The 14,830-nt window shown below is 50.8% G+C and overlaps 1 protein-coding gene across 4 annotated transcripts in view; it reads left to right on the forward strand.

Moving 5' to 3' along the window:
- The window catches only part of Kiaa0319l (KIAA0319 like), a 93,749-nt gene that overhangs the window by 75,953 nt on the left and 2,966 nt on the right, over window positions 1-14,830 (forward strand). For 2 of the 4 annotated variants that reach the window (XM_052177384.1, XM_052177383.1), the window contains exons 11-20: window positions 840-963; window positions 1,473-1,605; window positions 3,657-3,805; window positions 4,741-4,892; window positions 5,202-5,340; window positions 6,416-6,575; window positions 10,186-10,328; window positions 11,103-11,225; window positions 11,790-11,880; window positions 12,806-12,897. In XM_052177384.1, coding sequence (XP_052033344.1) covers window positions 840-963; window positions 1,473-1,605; window positions 3,657-3,805; window positions 4,741-4,892; window positions 5,202-5,340; window positions 6,416-6,575; window positions 10,186-10,328; window positions 11,103-11,225; window positions 11,790-11,880; window positions 12,806-12,897 — 1,306 coding nt within the window. The remainder of the gene's footprint in view (window positions 1-839; window positions 964-1,472; window positions 1,606-3,656; window positions 3,806-4,740; window positions 4,893-5,201; window positions 5,341-6,415; window positions 6,576-10,185; window positions 10,329-11,102; window positions 11,226-11,789; window positions 11,881-12,805; window positions 12,898-14,830) is intronic. The other 2 variants (XM_052177385.1, XM_052177386.1) reach the window with 2 other exon arrangements.

Genomic DNA, 14,830 nt, shown 5'->3' on the forward strand with positions numbered 1-14,830 from the left:
GGCTAGGTAAGAAATTTGTCTCCTATGGGTGACCCAACCCAGAGAGTTACACTGCACAGATGCCACCAGTGTGTAAACCTTCATAAGGTCATTGGAGTAGACTGTCTAGCTACAAGATGTCCTCCCCAGAACTCTGTAAAATACACGGGGCACTAAAACAAATAGAGAAACCTGGGTGGCTGTGGTGAGGAGCCTGTTCCTTTCTGGGCCCCATTGGCTGCTGTCACATGGAGATATGGTCTCAGTCTTAGTTGACAGTTTTGCTAAGAGCAGACAGAAATGAGGCTTTTGGGTGGAATTTTCCAGTCATTCAGCACTACCGGCCAAGCAAAATGCCTGCAAGCAGCACTCAGCCCTAGACCACCAGGTTTTGCTGTTTTTCTATAGGAAGTTCCTACATTGGAGGTTTTCCTCCAATTATTTATAATGTTCCTTCTGATAGGCAGGAAGGGCTCTGGATCTTCAGGTTTCTAGAGGCATGACACAAAGCATGTTTTACCTGGCTTTAGTTCATGTATTTTGATAAGTTTCTCTGCTGTCACAGAATCTACAGAAATTCTTAGTACAATGTCTCATACTATCCTGTCAAAGGTCACTCATTGTGCTGAACAGGGATGCCCCCCCCCCAGGACCAAGTTAGGTTTAAATCTATAGAAATTCTTATTTGTACAATGTCTCACGTTGTCCTGTTAGTGGTCACTCATTGTGCTAAACAGGGACACATTCCCGGGACCAAGTTAGGTTTAAAGGTCTGTCTGAGACATTTCTTCCTGAGTGAGTACTGTGTGCATGGCTGTGATCCTGGGCATCATTTCCCATGCCTGAATTTCTGCATGTAGGGAGTTAGAACACCAGCCCTGCAGCTGTCTGCAATGCAAGAAGGAGACTATACCTACCAGCTCACAGTGACTGACACCGCAGGACAGCAGGCCACCACGCAAGTGACTGTGATTGTGCAGCCTGGTAAGCTCCTCCCCGGGATGCTGCCAGCCCTGGGGCCATAGGACTGGAGTTCTGAGCTGCGTGGAGAGGTGGAGCAGGCAGTCACCCACAGACCACATCTTTCCCCCTTCACCTCACCCTTTTCTCATAGCTTCAGTGTGTGCCCTTCCCTTGCTAGTTACTGCGTGGCATGGAGGTGAGGGCCTGGGAGGCGGAGTCACCACCATACCAAATGCTACTTGAGTTTAAAGGGTTGTTGCAGCCTCCTTGTCTAGAAAGCTGTGTCTCCCTCTTAGCCCACTGCAGTAGACTTCAGAGGTAGTAAGCTGTTAAAACTTTGGAGTTGTTTGACATGATTCAGTCTTAATTTTCACTGTGAGTCCCTTGATGGCATCCATCTCTCCCACATATCTTGCAATGCTCTAGGCTAAGAGGCAGAGTTCCCATGGCTACCAGAGCAGATGCCCCAGTGGCTCCTCTGCTCTGCCACCTGGAGTGCTGCTTTTCATGGCTGCATCTCTTTGTCCTAGAGAACAACAAGCCTCCTCAGGCAGACGCAGGCCCAGACAAGGAGCTGACCCTGCCGGTGGACAGCACAACGCTGGACGGCAGCAGGAGCACGGACGACCAGAGAGTCGTCTCTTACCTCTGGGAGCAGAGCCGGTAAGTGGGACAGGCCCATCGGGGCAGAGTTCCCAGCCATGGACACTGAGGGTTTTATTTGTTTTTGAGAGTTGACTCATCCCTACTAGTCTCTCCTGGAGAGTGAGAAAGAAAGGTTTATAACCCTAAGGCTCAACTCTGTCTTATGTATACCGGGACACTGTAGCTGTCTTCAGACACACCAGATGAGTACATCAGATCCCATTACAGATGTGGTCGCTGGGAAATGAACTCAGGAACTCTGGAAGAGGGGTCAGTGCTCTTAATCGCTGAGCCATTTCTCTAGCTCCTAAGGTTCAACTCTTTTGTTTGTTTGTTTGTTTTTGGTTTTTTTTTTCGGTTTTTTGATTTCTGGGTTTTTTTTTTTTTTTTTTTTTTTGAGACAGGGTTTCTCTGTATAGCCCTGGCTGTCCAGGAACTCACTCTGTAGACCAGGCTGGCCTCGAACTCAGAAATCCGCCTGCCTCTGCCTCCCAGAGTGCTGGGATTACAGGCGTGCGCCACCACCGCCTGGCAGTTCAACTCTTAAGACTGATTTTCTGATTTTTTTTTTAAGAGAGTATGTCATTAGTTAGCCCCAGGTAACACTGTGTGATCCTGGCTTTTGCAGGCACCACCCATCTGCTAAATGTGTAGCTGAGTTACACTTGAGAGGCAGGGTGGAAGGTGACAGAGCAGAAAGCTGTCATTGTTCAGAATTAACTAGTACAGGTAACTGAGGTAGGCAGACAGCCACTGAGAGGAACTGAATGTCCATCTGCAAGGCCAAGCCTGCCTGTCAGTTAAGTTAGCCAACGATCAGAGACTGTAGCCAACATGATACTTTTTAAATTGAAATTACCTATTTGAGCTATTCCTGTTTGTACAATTTCTTTCAGCTTTTATGAACCATAGAGAATGGAATTTAACTTGTATACAGGGTTCTGCATGAACTGAAGGGATTCTAGGAAAGGTGAAAATGTTCTCTATTTCCAAAAACGGCAGCCAGAAAGACAGGCTGGAGTTTAGTCCAAACCTACATGGAACTAAACATACACACACACACACACACACACACACAGGAGAGAGGGGGAGAGGGAGGGAGGGAGGGAGGGAGGGAGAGGAGGAGAGAGAAAGGGAGAGGGAGGGAGGGAGAGAGAGAGCTTATTACAGCATTGGAGGTGGGTGGAAAGGGTTTTAATTTCTTCTTAGGAAGTCCGTGTTAGCTTGATATGTTGTCCCTATAGCTGTTTATTGTAAGCAGATCTGATGAGCCCCCAAGCAGAGGCTTAGCAGTGGCTGTGGTGTAAACAGTGCTTAGTGGGGCCTCCTAGATGAGGCTGATTCAGGAGAGGCCACTGGAGTCGAAGGTAATGTTTCAAAAGCAGAGCTAGGAGCTGAGCTTTCCCTGGCTGCCCTTAGTCGGAAGGATGGTGGGATGCGGGGCTCTGGCTGTGTGCTGGCCTGAAGCCTGCTGCAGCTGCTGTACTGAGACTCAGCAGGAAGGAGGCAGGATGTAGTGACCTGGTGATTTTGTGGCATTGTCCAAGGGCTAGAGGAGACTGCTTTATGGGGAGAGGATGGCTTTATCCTGAGAGCCCTTGGCCCAGTTGGCCTGCATCCTTCCCCGACTTCTCAGGGTGGGTGGAGGGCAGTCTAGGGTGGGGATAAGAAGTAGAGGGTGCTTCTTCGCTAGCAAGAGCAAACCAACTACTGGGCCGGAAATGCTTTTCCGAAGCCTCATCCTTAGAGCCTCCTATTGATCACAGAGCTGCTCAGAGGACTTACTTCTTACATAAGCTAGAATAATGAAGGATGGGAATGCTCTAGAAGCTCATATAAAAGACAAGTCTAGATGGACTTAACAGCTGAGAAGTGGAATTTTCTGACCAGAAGTAGCCTGTGTTTTAGGACCGAGTGATGCTTTCTCCAAATAGAATATTTTTAAACATTTCCTGTCAGGGTTTGGGAAACAAATGTTCTTGTCTCAGCTGAGGCAATAATTGTTCTTCCTGCTGCCAGGGGAGCAGCAGACAGGTACGACTCCGCCCTCTGATTCCTCTCTTGTCTAGGGGACCTGACGGGGTGCGGCTGGAGAACGCCAACAGCAGTGTTGCCACTGTGACTGGGCTGCAAGTGGGGACTTACGTGTTCACCCTGACTGTCAAAGATGCGAGGAACCTACAGAGCCAGAGTGCCGTGAATGTCATTGTCAAAGAAGGTGTGTCTTGCTGTGGGCATGTGCAGCAGCTTCGTGGGTCTGATAGCCCAGGAATCCACCATGTCTTATGTGGTACAGGATTGATTTGAGGCAAATAGGAAAAGCAGTCTCGGGGAAGGGAGCTGTGATTTTCTCAACAAGCTCTCAAGTAACTGGTGATTTTTAAACCCTCTTCCCTTCTCCACCTTCCACAAGGCTCATGCTCCCTTCCTGTTCTTTCTTCTTAAATGAAATTGAAAGTACTGACAGTTTGATTTCTTTGCATTTTGATTTTTGCCTCTGTGCTAAATCCTGAGGCTTCTGTGACTCTCTGATAGCTACAGTGACACCTGCTGGCAGGAGCTGGCATGGCTGCTGCACTGCCTCTGGCTAACATCTGCCTTGTACTCTTGGCTTCACAGGAATTGGGAGGCCTTGGGAGAGACCATGGATGATAATAGAAATGCCACCTTGTCAGTGGGTGACATCCAAACAATACTGTGCTGACTGAGCTGAGGGAACCCCCACCCCTGGCAGGCTGAGCTTCCATGCTGTAGAGTCTGTGGGACCGCAGCTCAGAGGGCCTCACTCTTCTTTCTCTATGAATCACAAAAAAAGAAGACACCCCAAGAGTAACACTTGAAAGGAGAGGTTATAGTATTAACTAGCGAGACCTGAGCCTCTGGTTCTGAGCGCCCTGATCTTAATTTCTAGTCACTATATTCCTTTAAAATTGAGAACTGCTATCGAGCCACAGGGAAAGCGTGCTGCCCCCTTTGTGTGGCCGCAGGGAAGCACAGGAGCTTCTGGGCCCAGTGGCTTTTACTCTGCACTCCTGGATAACCACTAACAGCCCCTATTTGAGGTGCTCTGGGGCTGAACTCCTCAGGAGCTTTGCACGTGGTGTCTTGCCTTCCCAGAATGTCACATTATTTCATTGATGTCTCCTTGGTTAGAAATAAACAAACCGCCAGTAGCCAAGATCGCTGGGAATGTGGTGGTTACCTTGCCCACAAGCACGGCTGAGCTGGATGGCTCGAAGTCCTCAGATGACAAGGGGATAGTCAGCTACCTATGGACTCGAGATGAGACAAGCCCCGCTGCAGGGGTGAGTGTGCAGGGTGTGGTCAGGGCAGGGGGGAGGCAAAGAGGAGAAATGCCACCTCCAGGATCTATTTTAACCATGTAGCCCCTATATCAAACAGAGATTGTGCTCTGGAGTCAGGGAGGTCAGATGCCTTCCTGTGGATCATTCTGTATCGGGGTGCTCAGGCCCTTGTATCTCCTGATCCTAGGAGCTATGGCAGCCTGTGCTGTGACTGCCCACCAGCAGAGCTGCGTGGCTCAAGCAATAGCTAAGTCTAAGAAAGGAGTAGCGTTCTGTCCCAGAACACAGCCATGTCGTTCCTGCCCACAGGAGGTGCTGAATCACTCTGACCATCACCCTGTCCTCTTCCTCTCCAACCTGGTGGAGGGGACCTACACATTTCACCTGAAGGTGACAGACGCTAAGGGCGAGAGCGACACAGACCGGACGACCGTGGAAGTGAAGCCCGGTGGGTTCAGCCTGCAAGGCCTCCCCCCACACCCGGCCCCAGAGAGGGCAGGCCTGCTCAAAGCCAAGCAGCAGTTGCATCAGGCAGAGCCTGTGTCCAGCACCTTCTCTTTTGTATGTGACCAAGGAGAGCAGAGCAGCTCAGGGTTCCCAGGGAATTTGAGCACAGGAATAGCTTGAGTCACGATGTCTCATCAGCATCTAAATGCAGAAAACAGTTTATTTTTGTAAGTTGACCCTCAGGCTTTATCCAAGGAAGGTGAGCAAATGTCCCACACTTCTCAGGGTTTCAGCATGAATGTCCTCCTTAAACAGAAGTCTGTTTTTGTGGTAGGGAAGGATGGGAGTGGGTGGGGCTCATGGCCCTAGGCCGGCCTCAGGCATGACCTCTATCTTGGGAAGGGTCCTGGGAAGACATTCAGCCCTCACCTTGCCTCTAGGAAGGACAGTGGCTGAAACACACAGGAGCTCAACTGTGTTCAAATTCAGGCTACAGATAGTGCACCCTGGCTCTCTTCCACTCAAGGTTTTCTGAGCAACCTATGGTTGCTTCAGATGTGGCCAGCAAGTACAGCCACGTCCAGGTTCTAGAGGTTAACAAGATGGTGCTGAGGCCGTTTCTTGGCGACCTGGACTTTGCCTGCATTCACACCGCTGTTAGGATAGTTGGGGGGCATGGAGGGGTCTCTGCCATGTTTATAAGCAAAGTATAGCCTGTCCCTGAAAGCCACGAAGGCTCAGCTGACACAGAGTTAGCTGGAGAGTCCAGCGTGCCTGTGGGTGGCAGATAGGGCTGTGACACAAAGGCCACCATGTCTTACCTTCTCTGTCCCTCCACGAAGCCTGGCTCCTTCTGGCCTGTGCCTCATCCTGGCTCTTGTGCGACAGTTCTCAGGGAAATGCAAAGCTATAAGCCGGCTCCTGTGGCTTTGCTAGGAGTACGTTCCTCTTCTTCCCACTTGAAGGACATCTAACTGCTGCTAATGCTTCCCCTTCTATGCCAAAGCAAACTCAGTGACAGGTCTGGTTTAACTCTCTTACTTCTGAAGCCTGTGACTGATCCTCCTGCTTTCCAGATCCCAGGAAAAGCAACCTGGTGGAGATCATCTTGGATGTTAACGTCAGTCAGCTGACAGAGAGGCTGAAGGGGATGTTCATCCGCCAGATTGGGGTCCTCCTGGGGGTGCTGGATTCTGACATCATTGTGCAAAAGATTCAGCCGTACACGGAGCAGAGGTAGCTGGGCAGTGAATGTGGGGAGCAAAGGAAAGCCTTGGGGTCCTCAGGCTTCCCAGCTGAGCAGCAGTGGGGCTGGGCTGAGGGGGGCTCTCTGACCAGGAACCGCTCTTGAGTGTATCCTGCCAGTCAGGCCTTGGTCCTGAAGTAGATGCTGAGACAGGCTCTGGGAACCAGGGCAGAAGAGATCCTGTGTATAAGCTGTAGTCTGGGATGGAGGTAACTATGATTACATCCTCACTGCAGAAGCAGGGGCCACAGTGGCCTCCAGGAAACAGCCAGGGCAGTTAGTCCTCCTAGGAGGGCTGAAGGAGGAGCTGTGCCCAAAGATAGTCCAGAAATACAGGTTTCCTTGCCCAGCATATGAGAATTCAGGGGTTGAGAAGGGAGCACATGGGTGGGCCCAAGGTGGGGCCGTGCATGCTTCCTAAAAGTACACAGGATGTGCTGAGAGCTGAGGCCAGTGAGACTGGGAGACTTGCATTCAAAGGAACTCAAGTTAGTTAGTTAGTTTGTTTGTTTTCTTTTTTCGTTTTTTTCTTTTTTGGAGACAGGGTTTCTCTGTGTAGCCCTGGCTGTCCTGGAACTCACTCTGTAGACCAGGCTGGCCTCTGCCAGCTGGGACTAAAGGCGTGCGCCACCACCGCCCTGCGTTAGTTTGTTTTAAAAGCAAGGGAATCCTATGCTGAGATTGTTTTCAGGGAAGTGAGTGGTGTGCAGTCTAAGAGGGGTGGGGTTGGGAGGAGCAGTTAGGAGCTCCTGGGCGTGTCTAGCAGCAACAAGGTGAGAGCCCCCTTTTAGGTCTTGGTGAGAAGGAATGAGAAGGAGCTGGGGGTGGGGTGGGGGTGGTGGCGGTGGCAGTGCTGTGCCCTGGGCAGCACCTGTGGGATGAAGGTGAGTGGGGCTGGACAGTGAGTCAGCCTGGGAACTAAGATTAGGGATGACAAAGGAATTCACCTGACTATTGAATTCAAGGTGACTTTTTTCCTCATGTAGTCCAGGGTGACATTGAACCCCTGAATCTTGTGCCTCCAGACCTTCTGAGAGACGGGGTTATGTATAGTTGAGAACCTAGGGATGTGGAGGAAAAGAAAAACTACCAAAGGCTAGGGGTCAAAGCCAGAATGATGGATGAAGGGCAATAGATTGGGTCAGGACAGTTGGGTGGGGAGCTTTGAAGATCACAGCCTTTCCTGGGGAAACAAGAAGGGGCCTTGGGCACTCAGGGGAGTGGTGGGGCCGCCAGCAGAGAGGTGGGGACACATTCAGGGGAGAGGTGGGGCTGCCAGCAGAGAGGTGGGGACACATTCAGGGGAGAGATGGGGCTGCCAGCAGAGAGGTGGGACACAGAACCAGCCCAAGCAATGGGCTGCACAGATTGCCAAAAAGACAGTGCTACTGTCTGAGTACCCAGAACTGGAAGCTAGGCTGGAGAGGTGGCTCAGTGGTGGAGAGCACTGGCTGCCCTATGCCCAGCTCACAGCCTCCCGCCAGACCTGAGGCCTCTCCTGGAAGATACATACATGCAAATGCTGCTGCGGGGACGCAGGCGTAGGCTGGGTGTCGTTGTTCCTTTTTGGTTTGTTGTTTGGGTTTTGTTTTACTTTTTCAGACAGAGTTTCTCTTTGTAGCTCTGACTGTCCTGGAATTCACTCTGTAGACCAGGCTGGCTTCAAACTCAGAGATCTGCCTGCCTCTGCCTCCCAGCGTGCTGGGATTACAGGCATGCGCCACCACCCACCGCCCAGGGAGCCATGAGTTCTTAACCACTGAGCTAGCCTTAGGACTCTTTTCTTGAGAAAACAGAAAACAAAACAAAGCAAAACAAAACCAAAAACCAAACAAAATACTCACCACTACCACCACCCATAACAAAAGGAATGCTGTGTCCAGCGACTAGGGAGCACGCTGGGCAAACGTCTGTTGGAGTGATCCCTGTTGCTGGGAGTTCACTGGGCAAGAGCACCCGTGCTGTTACTGTAGGGAGGGGCACCTGGCTTGTTGTTGGTTTTGGTTATAACAGGGCATGAGTGAGGATTTCCAGAGGAGCTCCTCCTTAGGTGTCTACCAGGGAAGTGTGGGGACTGCCTATCACCTGTGGAAACTCTAGACCCTAGTTTATAGCATTCATGTTGGGGGTTAAATATGACAATATGGTCCCAAGAGGTGGCTTAGTTGGTAAAGGAGGTTGCCGCTAAGCCTGATGATCTGAGTTCAATTCCTGAGATTCATATGGTGGAGGAGAATCAGCTTCTACAAGTTGCCTTTTGAGTTCCACCCCCATTCACAAATAAGTGTAGTAAAAATTTTAATGTCTCTGTAAATCTATAATACATAGTACTTGACCAGTGATGGTTTGTTTGCTTTTATTTTGTTTTGAGACAGGGTTTCACTATGTAGCCCGCTGACCTGTAGCGTGCTCTGTAGACCTCAGGCCCACCGGCCTCACCCTCGAGGGCTAGGGTTAAAGGTGTGCATCACCACCCTGACTATGTCATCAATGGTTATTACCAGAGGTTTGAGACTTGATGGCTTGTGTCATCTCAGGAAGATTTGGGGGTCTATGATCTTGGCACATCTTTGCTGATATGAGTTAGTAGAGATTGGTATTGTGGAAGAGGCAGGTAAAGATGTGAGGGCTCCTGGTAATGGCAGAAGTAAAAGCTGTACCAGTGGATTACAGGAGGAAACGGTAATTAAGGAATCCCCATCTTTTACTGTAAAGGTTGTGGTCTGGAGTTTGCAGCAACCTATTGTTAGCTTTTAGTCAAGGACAGTACAGTCCAGACGTTATGTCACGCATACATGGAAGGTACTACTGAACTTTGGGATAGCTTGTCCTGGAAGCAGCTGCCTGGGCCTGGGATTCTTGGCATCCTCAGCTTCCCTGCATACAAAGGGGTCAGTATCTTGGGTGTACCTGGAGTCCACGTGGCCCAGTGACTGGGAAGGTTTGCTCTGTGGTACTAAGGGGCAGGCCTTCAGAGAGACTGAGGGGAAGGCAGAGGAAATAGTCACAAGTTCAAAGAACAGGTAGAAAGCAAAGGGATTCAGGGCTTGGAGTGATGTCATTTCAAATCAGCAATCCCACTGTGTGGGGTCTGTCCTTTTGCTGTCACGGTATCTGTTGTTTGGCTTACAGATAATCTTTCCAGTGTTTACATTTACAAAGCACTGTTATGTTTTACCCATAACCCAGGTACAAACCCAGGCTCCTGGCTGTCTTAGCCTGCAAAGGCTGAAATCAGGGATGGGGGCCACAGCCACACCCTACCCCCTCCTGCTGGCTGTGTAGACTGCAGCCTCCGGCAGTCAGAGTATTTTTTTTAAAAAAAGGAGTAAGCTCTAGGGTCCTGTGGACAGATGGGGAACGGCTCTGCCATAACTGTGACCATGACCATGGCCGTCAGCTCCTCGGGCCTCCCTGTGCCGTCCTCTGTAAAATGAAGGTGGGACAGAAGCACCTTCCTCAACTGGCCCACTGTGGCAGTGCATGTCACCACAGGCTGAGTACTATGTCTGTGACAGACACACAGTGCTTTGTAGATGTGGCTAGGGCTGCTACCATGGACGGTTTAAGCACACTGACAGTGGTCGTCTGTCTCTGCAGCACCAAGATGTTATTTTTTGTTCAGAACGACCCTCCCCACCAGCTCTTCAAAGGCCATGAGGTGGCAGCCATGCTCAAGAATGAGCTACGGAAGCAGAAGGCTGACTTCCTGATATTCAGAGCCCTGGAAATCAACACAGTCAGTAAGTTGTGGGCAGCTGCTAGCAAAGGTCCTGCAAACACTCCCACGGGGCTCATCCTGGCCCACAGGGTCCTGAGCCTGATGAGAAAAGAACTCTTTATTTCATCCATTCTCACTTCTAATTCACCGGCACCCTAAGGTTGGAAGGCAGGCAGTATTAATGGAGCTGAGACTCTGAGGCTAAGGAACTGACAGTTGGCCTGACACTACATGGGGCGAGGATGGTCCCTCAGCGCTGCCTCAGAATTAGCTGTTGTGGGGCCCACTGCAGGCTGCTTCCCTAAGGTTTGGGGGTTTTTTTGTTTTTATTTTAAAAGATTTACTTATTTATTATATGTAAGTACACTTGTAGCTGTCTTCAGACACACCAGAAGAGGGCATCAGATCCCATTACAGATGGTTGTGAGCCACCATGTGGTTGCTGGGATTTGAACCCAGGACCTCTGGAAGAGCAGTCAGTGTTAACTGCTGAGCCATAAGGTTTTAATATACACGTCTAATTTAGAAAAATGTAGGTTCTTAAAGATTTCAGACTTAGTCTGGTAATATTGTATGTACTGTTTCTGGAATTACGTTACCCTGTAGAGGAGGCATGCAGAGTTGAGGGTCACTGGTTCAGACAGCAAAGGAGACTCACCGGAGCTGTTTGACCAGGGTCTTGTACCCACCTCTCACATGAAGCCAACATGAAAGGAGGGGACCGCATTTTCAGGAGCCCTTGCAGCTGGTTGCCCTCCTGGCTCTCTAACTTTTGTGACTTTTCTGCCACCTTCAGCATGTCAGCTGAACTGTTCTGACCACGGCCACTGTGACTCATTCACCAAGCGCTGTGTCTGTGACCCATTTTGGATGGAGAATTTCATCAAGGTGCAGCTGAGGGATGGAGACAGTAACTGTGGTGAGTGAGTGGCTTTGTGCCAGCCGGCTTGGCTGCAGCATGGCTGTGCTGCGGGGGCAGGAGCTGGAGGCAGAGTTCTGCTCGGTGCTTTCTGTCTGTAGAGGACTCTTCCTCCCCGCCTCCACACTGACTGAACGTTAGCACAGGGTTCTGCAGGGTTCATCTGCAGTGTTCATAGCAGCTGCACACCATAGCCTGGAGACCATGTACTACAGACAGACTCTTGTCTCTCATGTCATGGACTCATGGAAACCCATTTTAAAGGTGCACATCTTTAATCCCAGTACCTGGAAGGTAGCAGCAGGAGGATTTCTGTGAGTTCAAAGCCAGCCTGCTCTACGGAGCAAGTTCCAGGACAGCAGGGCTACACAGAGAGGCCATGTCTTGGGGGATCCCAAGGTGTATCCTTGCATACTGCAAAGTGCTCAGAGTTTCTCTGGAGCAGGGTCTGGGAGAGCAGCCTTCTAGAAGCTTACAGGCTCCCACTCATCCTCCCCAGGCTGCCATCATGAAGCCCTTGTGACCGGCGGGCAGCCTCTCACGCACCCTTCCTTTCCTTTGCAGAATGGAGTGTGCTGTATGTCATCATTGCTTCTTTTGTCATTGTTGTTGCAGTGGGGATCCTGTCATGGACTACAATCTGCTGTTGCAAGAGGCAAGATGAGGGGGCAGTGTGTGTGTGTGTGTGTGTGTGTGTGTGTGTGTGTGTGGAAGGGGGAGAGATAAGACGAATTCTCTGAAGTCCATTTGGCTTCATGTCACAAAATTTTTCCATGAGATCTCTGGCATCTTTGTTATAGGGCTGCACTTGGCTCCCAGTCACTGTGGTGGGGGATGACCATTCCAAGGCCTGTGGCAGAGAATTCTCATCACGAACACCAGAGGGCAGAAGCACTCATTTAAGGGGTGTCAGTGTAGAGATTTGCAAGGTGGGGACCATGGTGGGATGTAGTTGGGTGTACGTCCTCTGAAATGCTACGGCCCAGCCTCATGCCTGGACACAGGAGGGTTTCACACACTTACAGCTGAGCTCCTGTTCTAGTCTGTTTGTTTTTATCTGAGACAGCCTAACTAGCTGTATACTTTATTCTAATACATGTATTGCATATTTTTCACTGTTAAACATGATTAAAAGAGAAGGGCATAGTTCAGGGTTAGAATGTTTGCCTGGCTCACACAAGAGGTGCTAGTTCCTGAGCCTGTGTGGCTTTGTGACCCCGACACGCAGAAAGCTTTATGCCTCCAACGTCCTTCTCCCAATTCCTGGATAAGGCACTAGGCACAGCACACATATATCACTGTCTGGGAGCAGTTCGAGGCAGGGCTTGGATGGAACATGATGTATGGCCTTCTTTAAAGTTAGAAAAGTAGATTTAAAACATCCCGCAGCCACAGCTAAGCCATCGGCAGCTCCAGGCTGCACCGTCTCCCTCCCTCACCCCTCCAGCCAAGCTGCCTTTCTGAGGTTCTGCCTGCTCTGGCTGAGAGGTAAGGAGAGGCAGCTGCACTCAGGGTAGGCCCAGTACTCACTCACATGCCTCACAAACCTTCCTGAGGAGACACAGTTTTGTGTTTTTTAGGCAAAAAGGAAAACCCAAGAGGAAAAGCAGATACAAGATCCTGGATGCCACAGACCAGGAGAGCCTGGAGCTGAAGCCAACCTCCCGAGCAGGTGGGATTGTGGGAGCTGCACTGAGGGGCCAGGACGAGCCCTATCACTCTGTTCCTTACCCCTCCATGTGCCTTTGCTCGTTTGCTTCTTGTTCAGTGACCCTGTGGTCACTGTCAGTGGCTTCCAGGCAGAGGCCAGACCATAACTCACTCCTTTGCCCTTCCCCCACCCCATCCCTCTGTCATCAGGCAGATCCCCACAGTCAGTCTCAGGGCAGCTGCTCTCCTGTTGCCTGCAGGTGTTAAAGTCAACCCAAGTAAACCAAAGTAAAACCAAGGCTTGGTATTAAGGGAGCCTGTGGGGAAGACAGGCCCGCCTGCAGAGGCCCATCTGCAGAGACCCCCTGCCCTCAGAGAGCGGCAGTCTGGCAGGATGGAGGACAAGCATCTGGGCGCGCATTGTGAGCATTGGGCCTGAAGTGAGCCCAGGCACCCAGAGCAGCAGTCAGAACACTCCCTAAGAACAAACCATGTGTGTAGCCAGCTTCTGCCAGTGGCCAGAGGGCGGCCCCACCCCTTTACCCTGGCCACCGTTCCTTTATGAGGCTTTTCCTGCCCTTGTTGCTGTGAGTGCTGTGTCTGCTTCCAGGGAGCACCCTTCTTGTCCATCTCCAATCTGTTCTGATCAAGTTCTGCTGCTTCATATGTCCAGAAAGTTTTTCCTCACCCTTGTTTGGTGTCTCAAATCATGCTTACAGCTGTATAGAATGAGAGTACACAAGGCCTTAGATGCTCAGGGGAAGACACCTGACACCTAGTCTGACAACCTGAGTTCAGTTACCTTGGTTTTGTTTTGGTCTTTTTTTGTCACCCCTCCCCTCTCACGCTCCCCCCCCCCCCAAATCCCAGAGCTAAGGACCTGAGGATCAAACCCAGGGCATAGGTAAGCACTCTACCGCTGAACTAAAGCCCCGACCCTGACAAGCTGAGTCCAAGCTTCACAACTACATAGTGGAAGCATGTCTCTCTCCCTCTCTCCTCCCTCTCCCACAGGGAAGGAGGGAGTCGTGAGAAAGTTTGAAAAATTAAAAGAGAAACAATTAGCTGGCCGTCAGGCTGAGTGTCAGCAGATGATTGCAGCAGCAGACACAGGCATTGTGGTGCAGCCCCACTGCTGGGAAAGCATTGGGGAGGGGGACAGAGCTGATGCGTGCTGGGCAGTGAGCCACAGGGAGTGAGCCAGGCTGGCTGGGTGAGCAGGTCTTTGCTGAAGTTCCCTCTAAGAGCAGAGGGTACTTTAAGGGCCCAGCATCCCTTATGGTGCTAAGTTGTGATGCTTGACAACCTAAGATCAGTTGTCTGGTGATGACATAGAGCAGACGGAAAGGGAGAAGTGTTCTCTAGTGGTCTGAGGAGGTGGGGACAGTGTGCAGAGGAGCAGACAAGGTCAAGGCTGATTCCCATCTAGCTGCTGACAGAATCAGGGCAGCTGTTAGCAAGGCTGTTCAGTGAAAGAATTAAACTGAACCCAGCAGAACGGTCAGCACTGAAAGATGAGACTCTACTCACCAGTGAGGATCAGCATCTTAGAACTGGGTCTCAGCCCCAAAGAGAGGCCCAGGTGCCCGGGATGGGCTGCAAAAGAGGAGGGGCCCTGCAGGGAAGACTCATCATAAAAGAGTCACACGCAGGATGACTCCAGAGACCCCTGTAGCCAACCCCACAGCTGGTGGAATGGTGGTATCTGTAGGGTTTGCATGAGGCCCTACGGATTTTAAAGCCTTTAAAATTGAGTTACAAAGATAACCTGAAAAGCTGGACAGATGGCCAGGACTCATGACCAGACTACATGCAGAGGTTGGGCCTGGGGGAGAGGGAGGCCCCTGAGACGTGGGGAGCATCAGGGAGGCAGAGGAGGGAAACTGTGAGGTGCTACATTAGGCAGGGCCAGAACCCAGGGCGAGTCTGACAGCAGCTGAGACACCGCCTCTCCT

The sequence above is a fragment of the Apodemus sylvaticus genome, chromosome 3 (assembly GCF_947179515.1).
Source record: "Apodemus sylvaticus chromosome 3, mApoSyl1.1, whole genome shotgun sequence".
Taxonomy (NCBI): Eukaryota; Metazoa; Chordata; class Mammalia; order Rodentia; family Muridae; genus Apodemus; species Apodemus sylvaticus.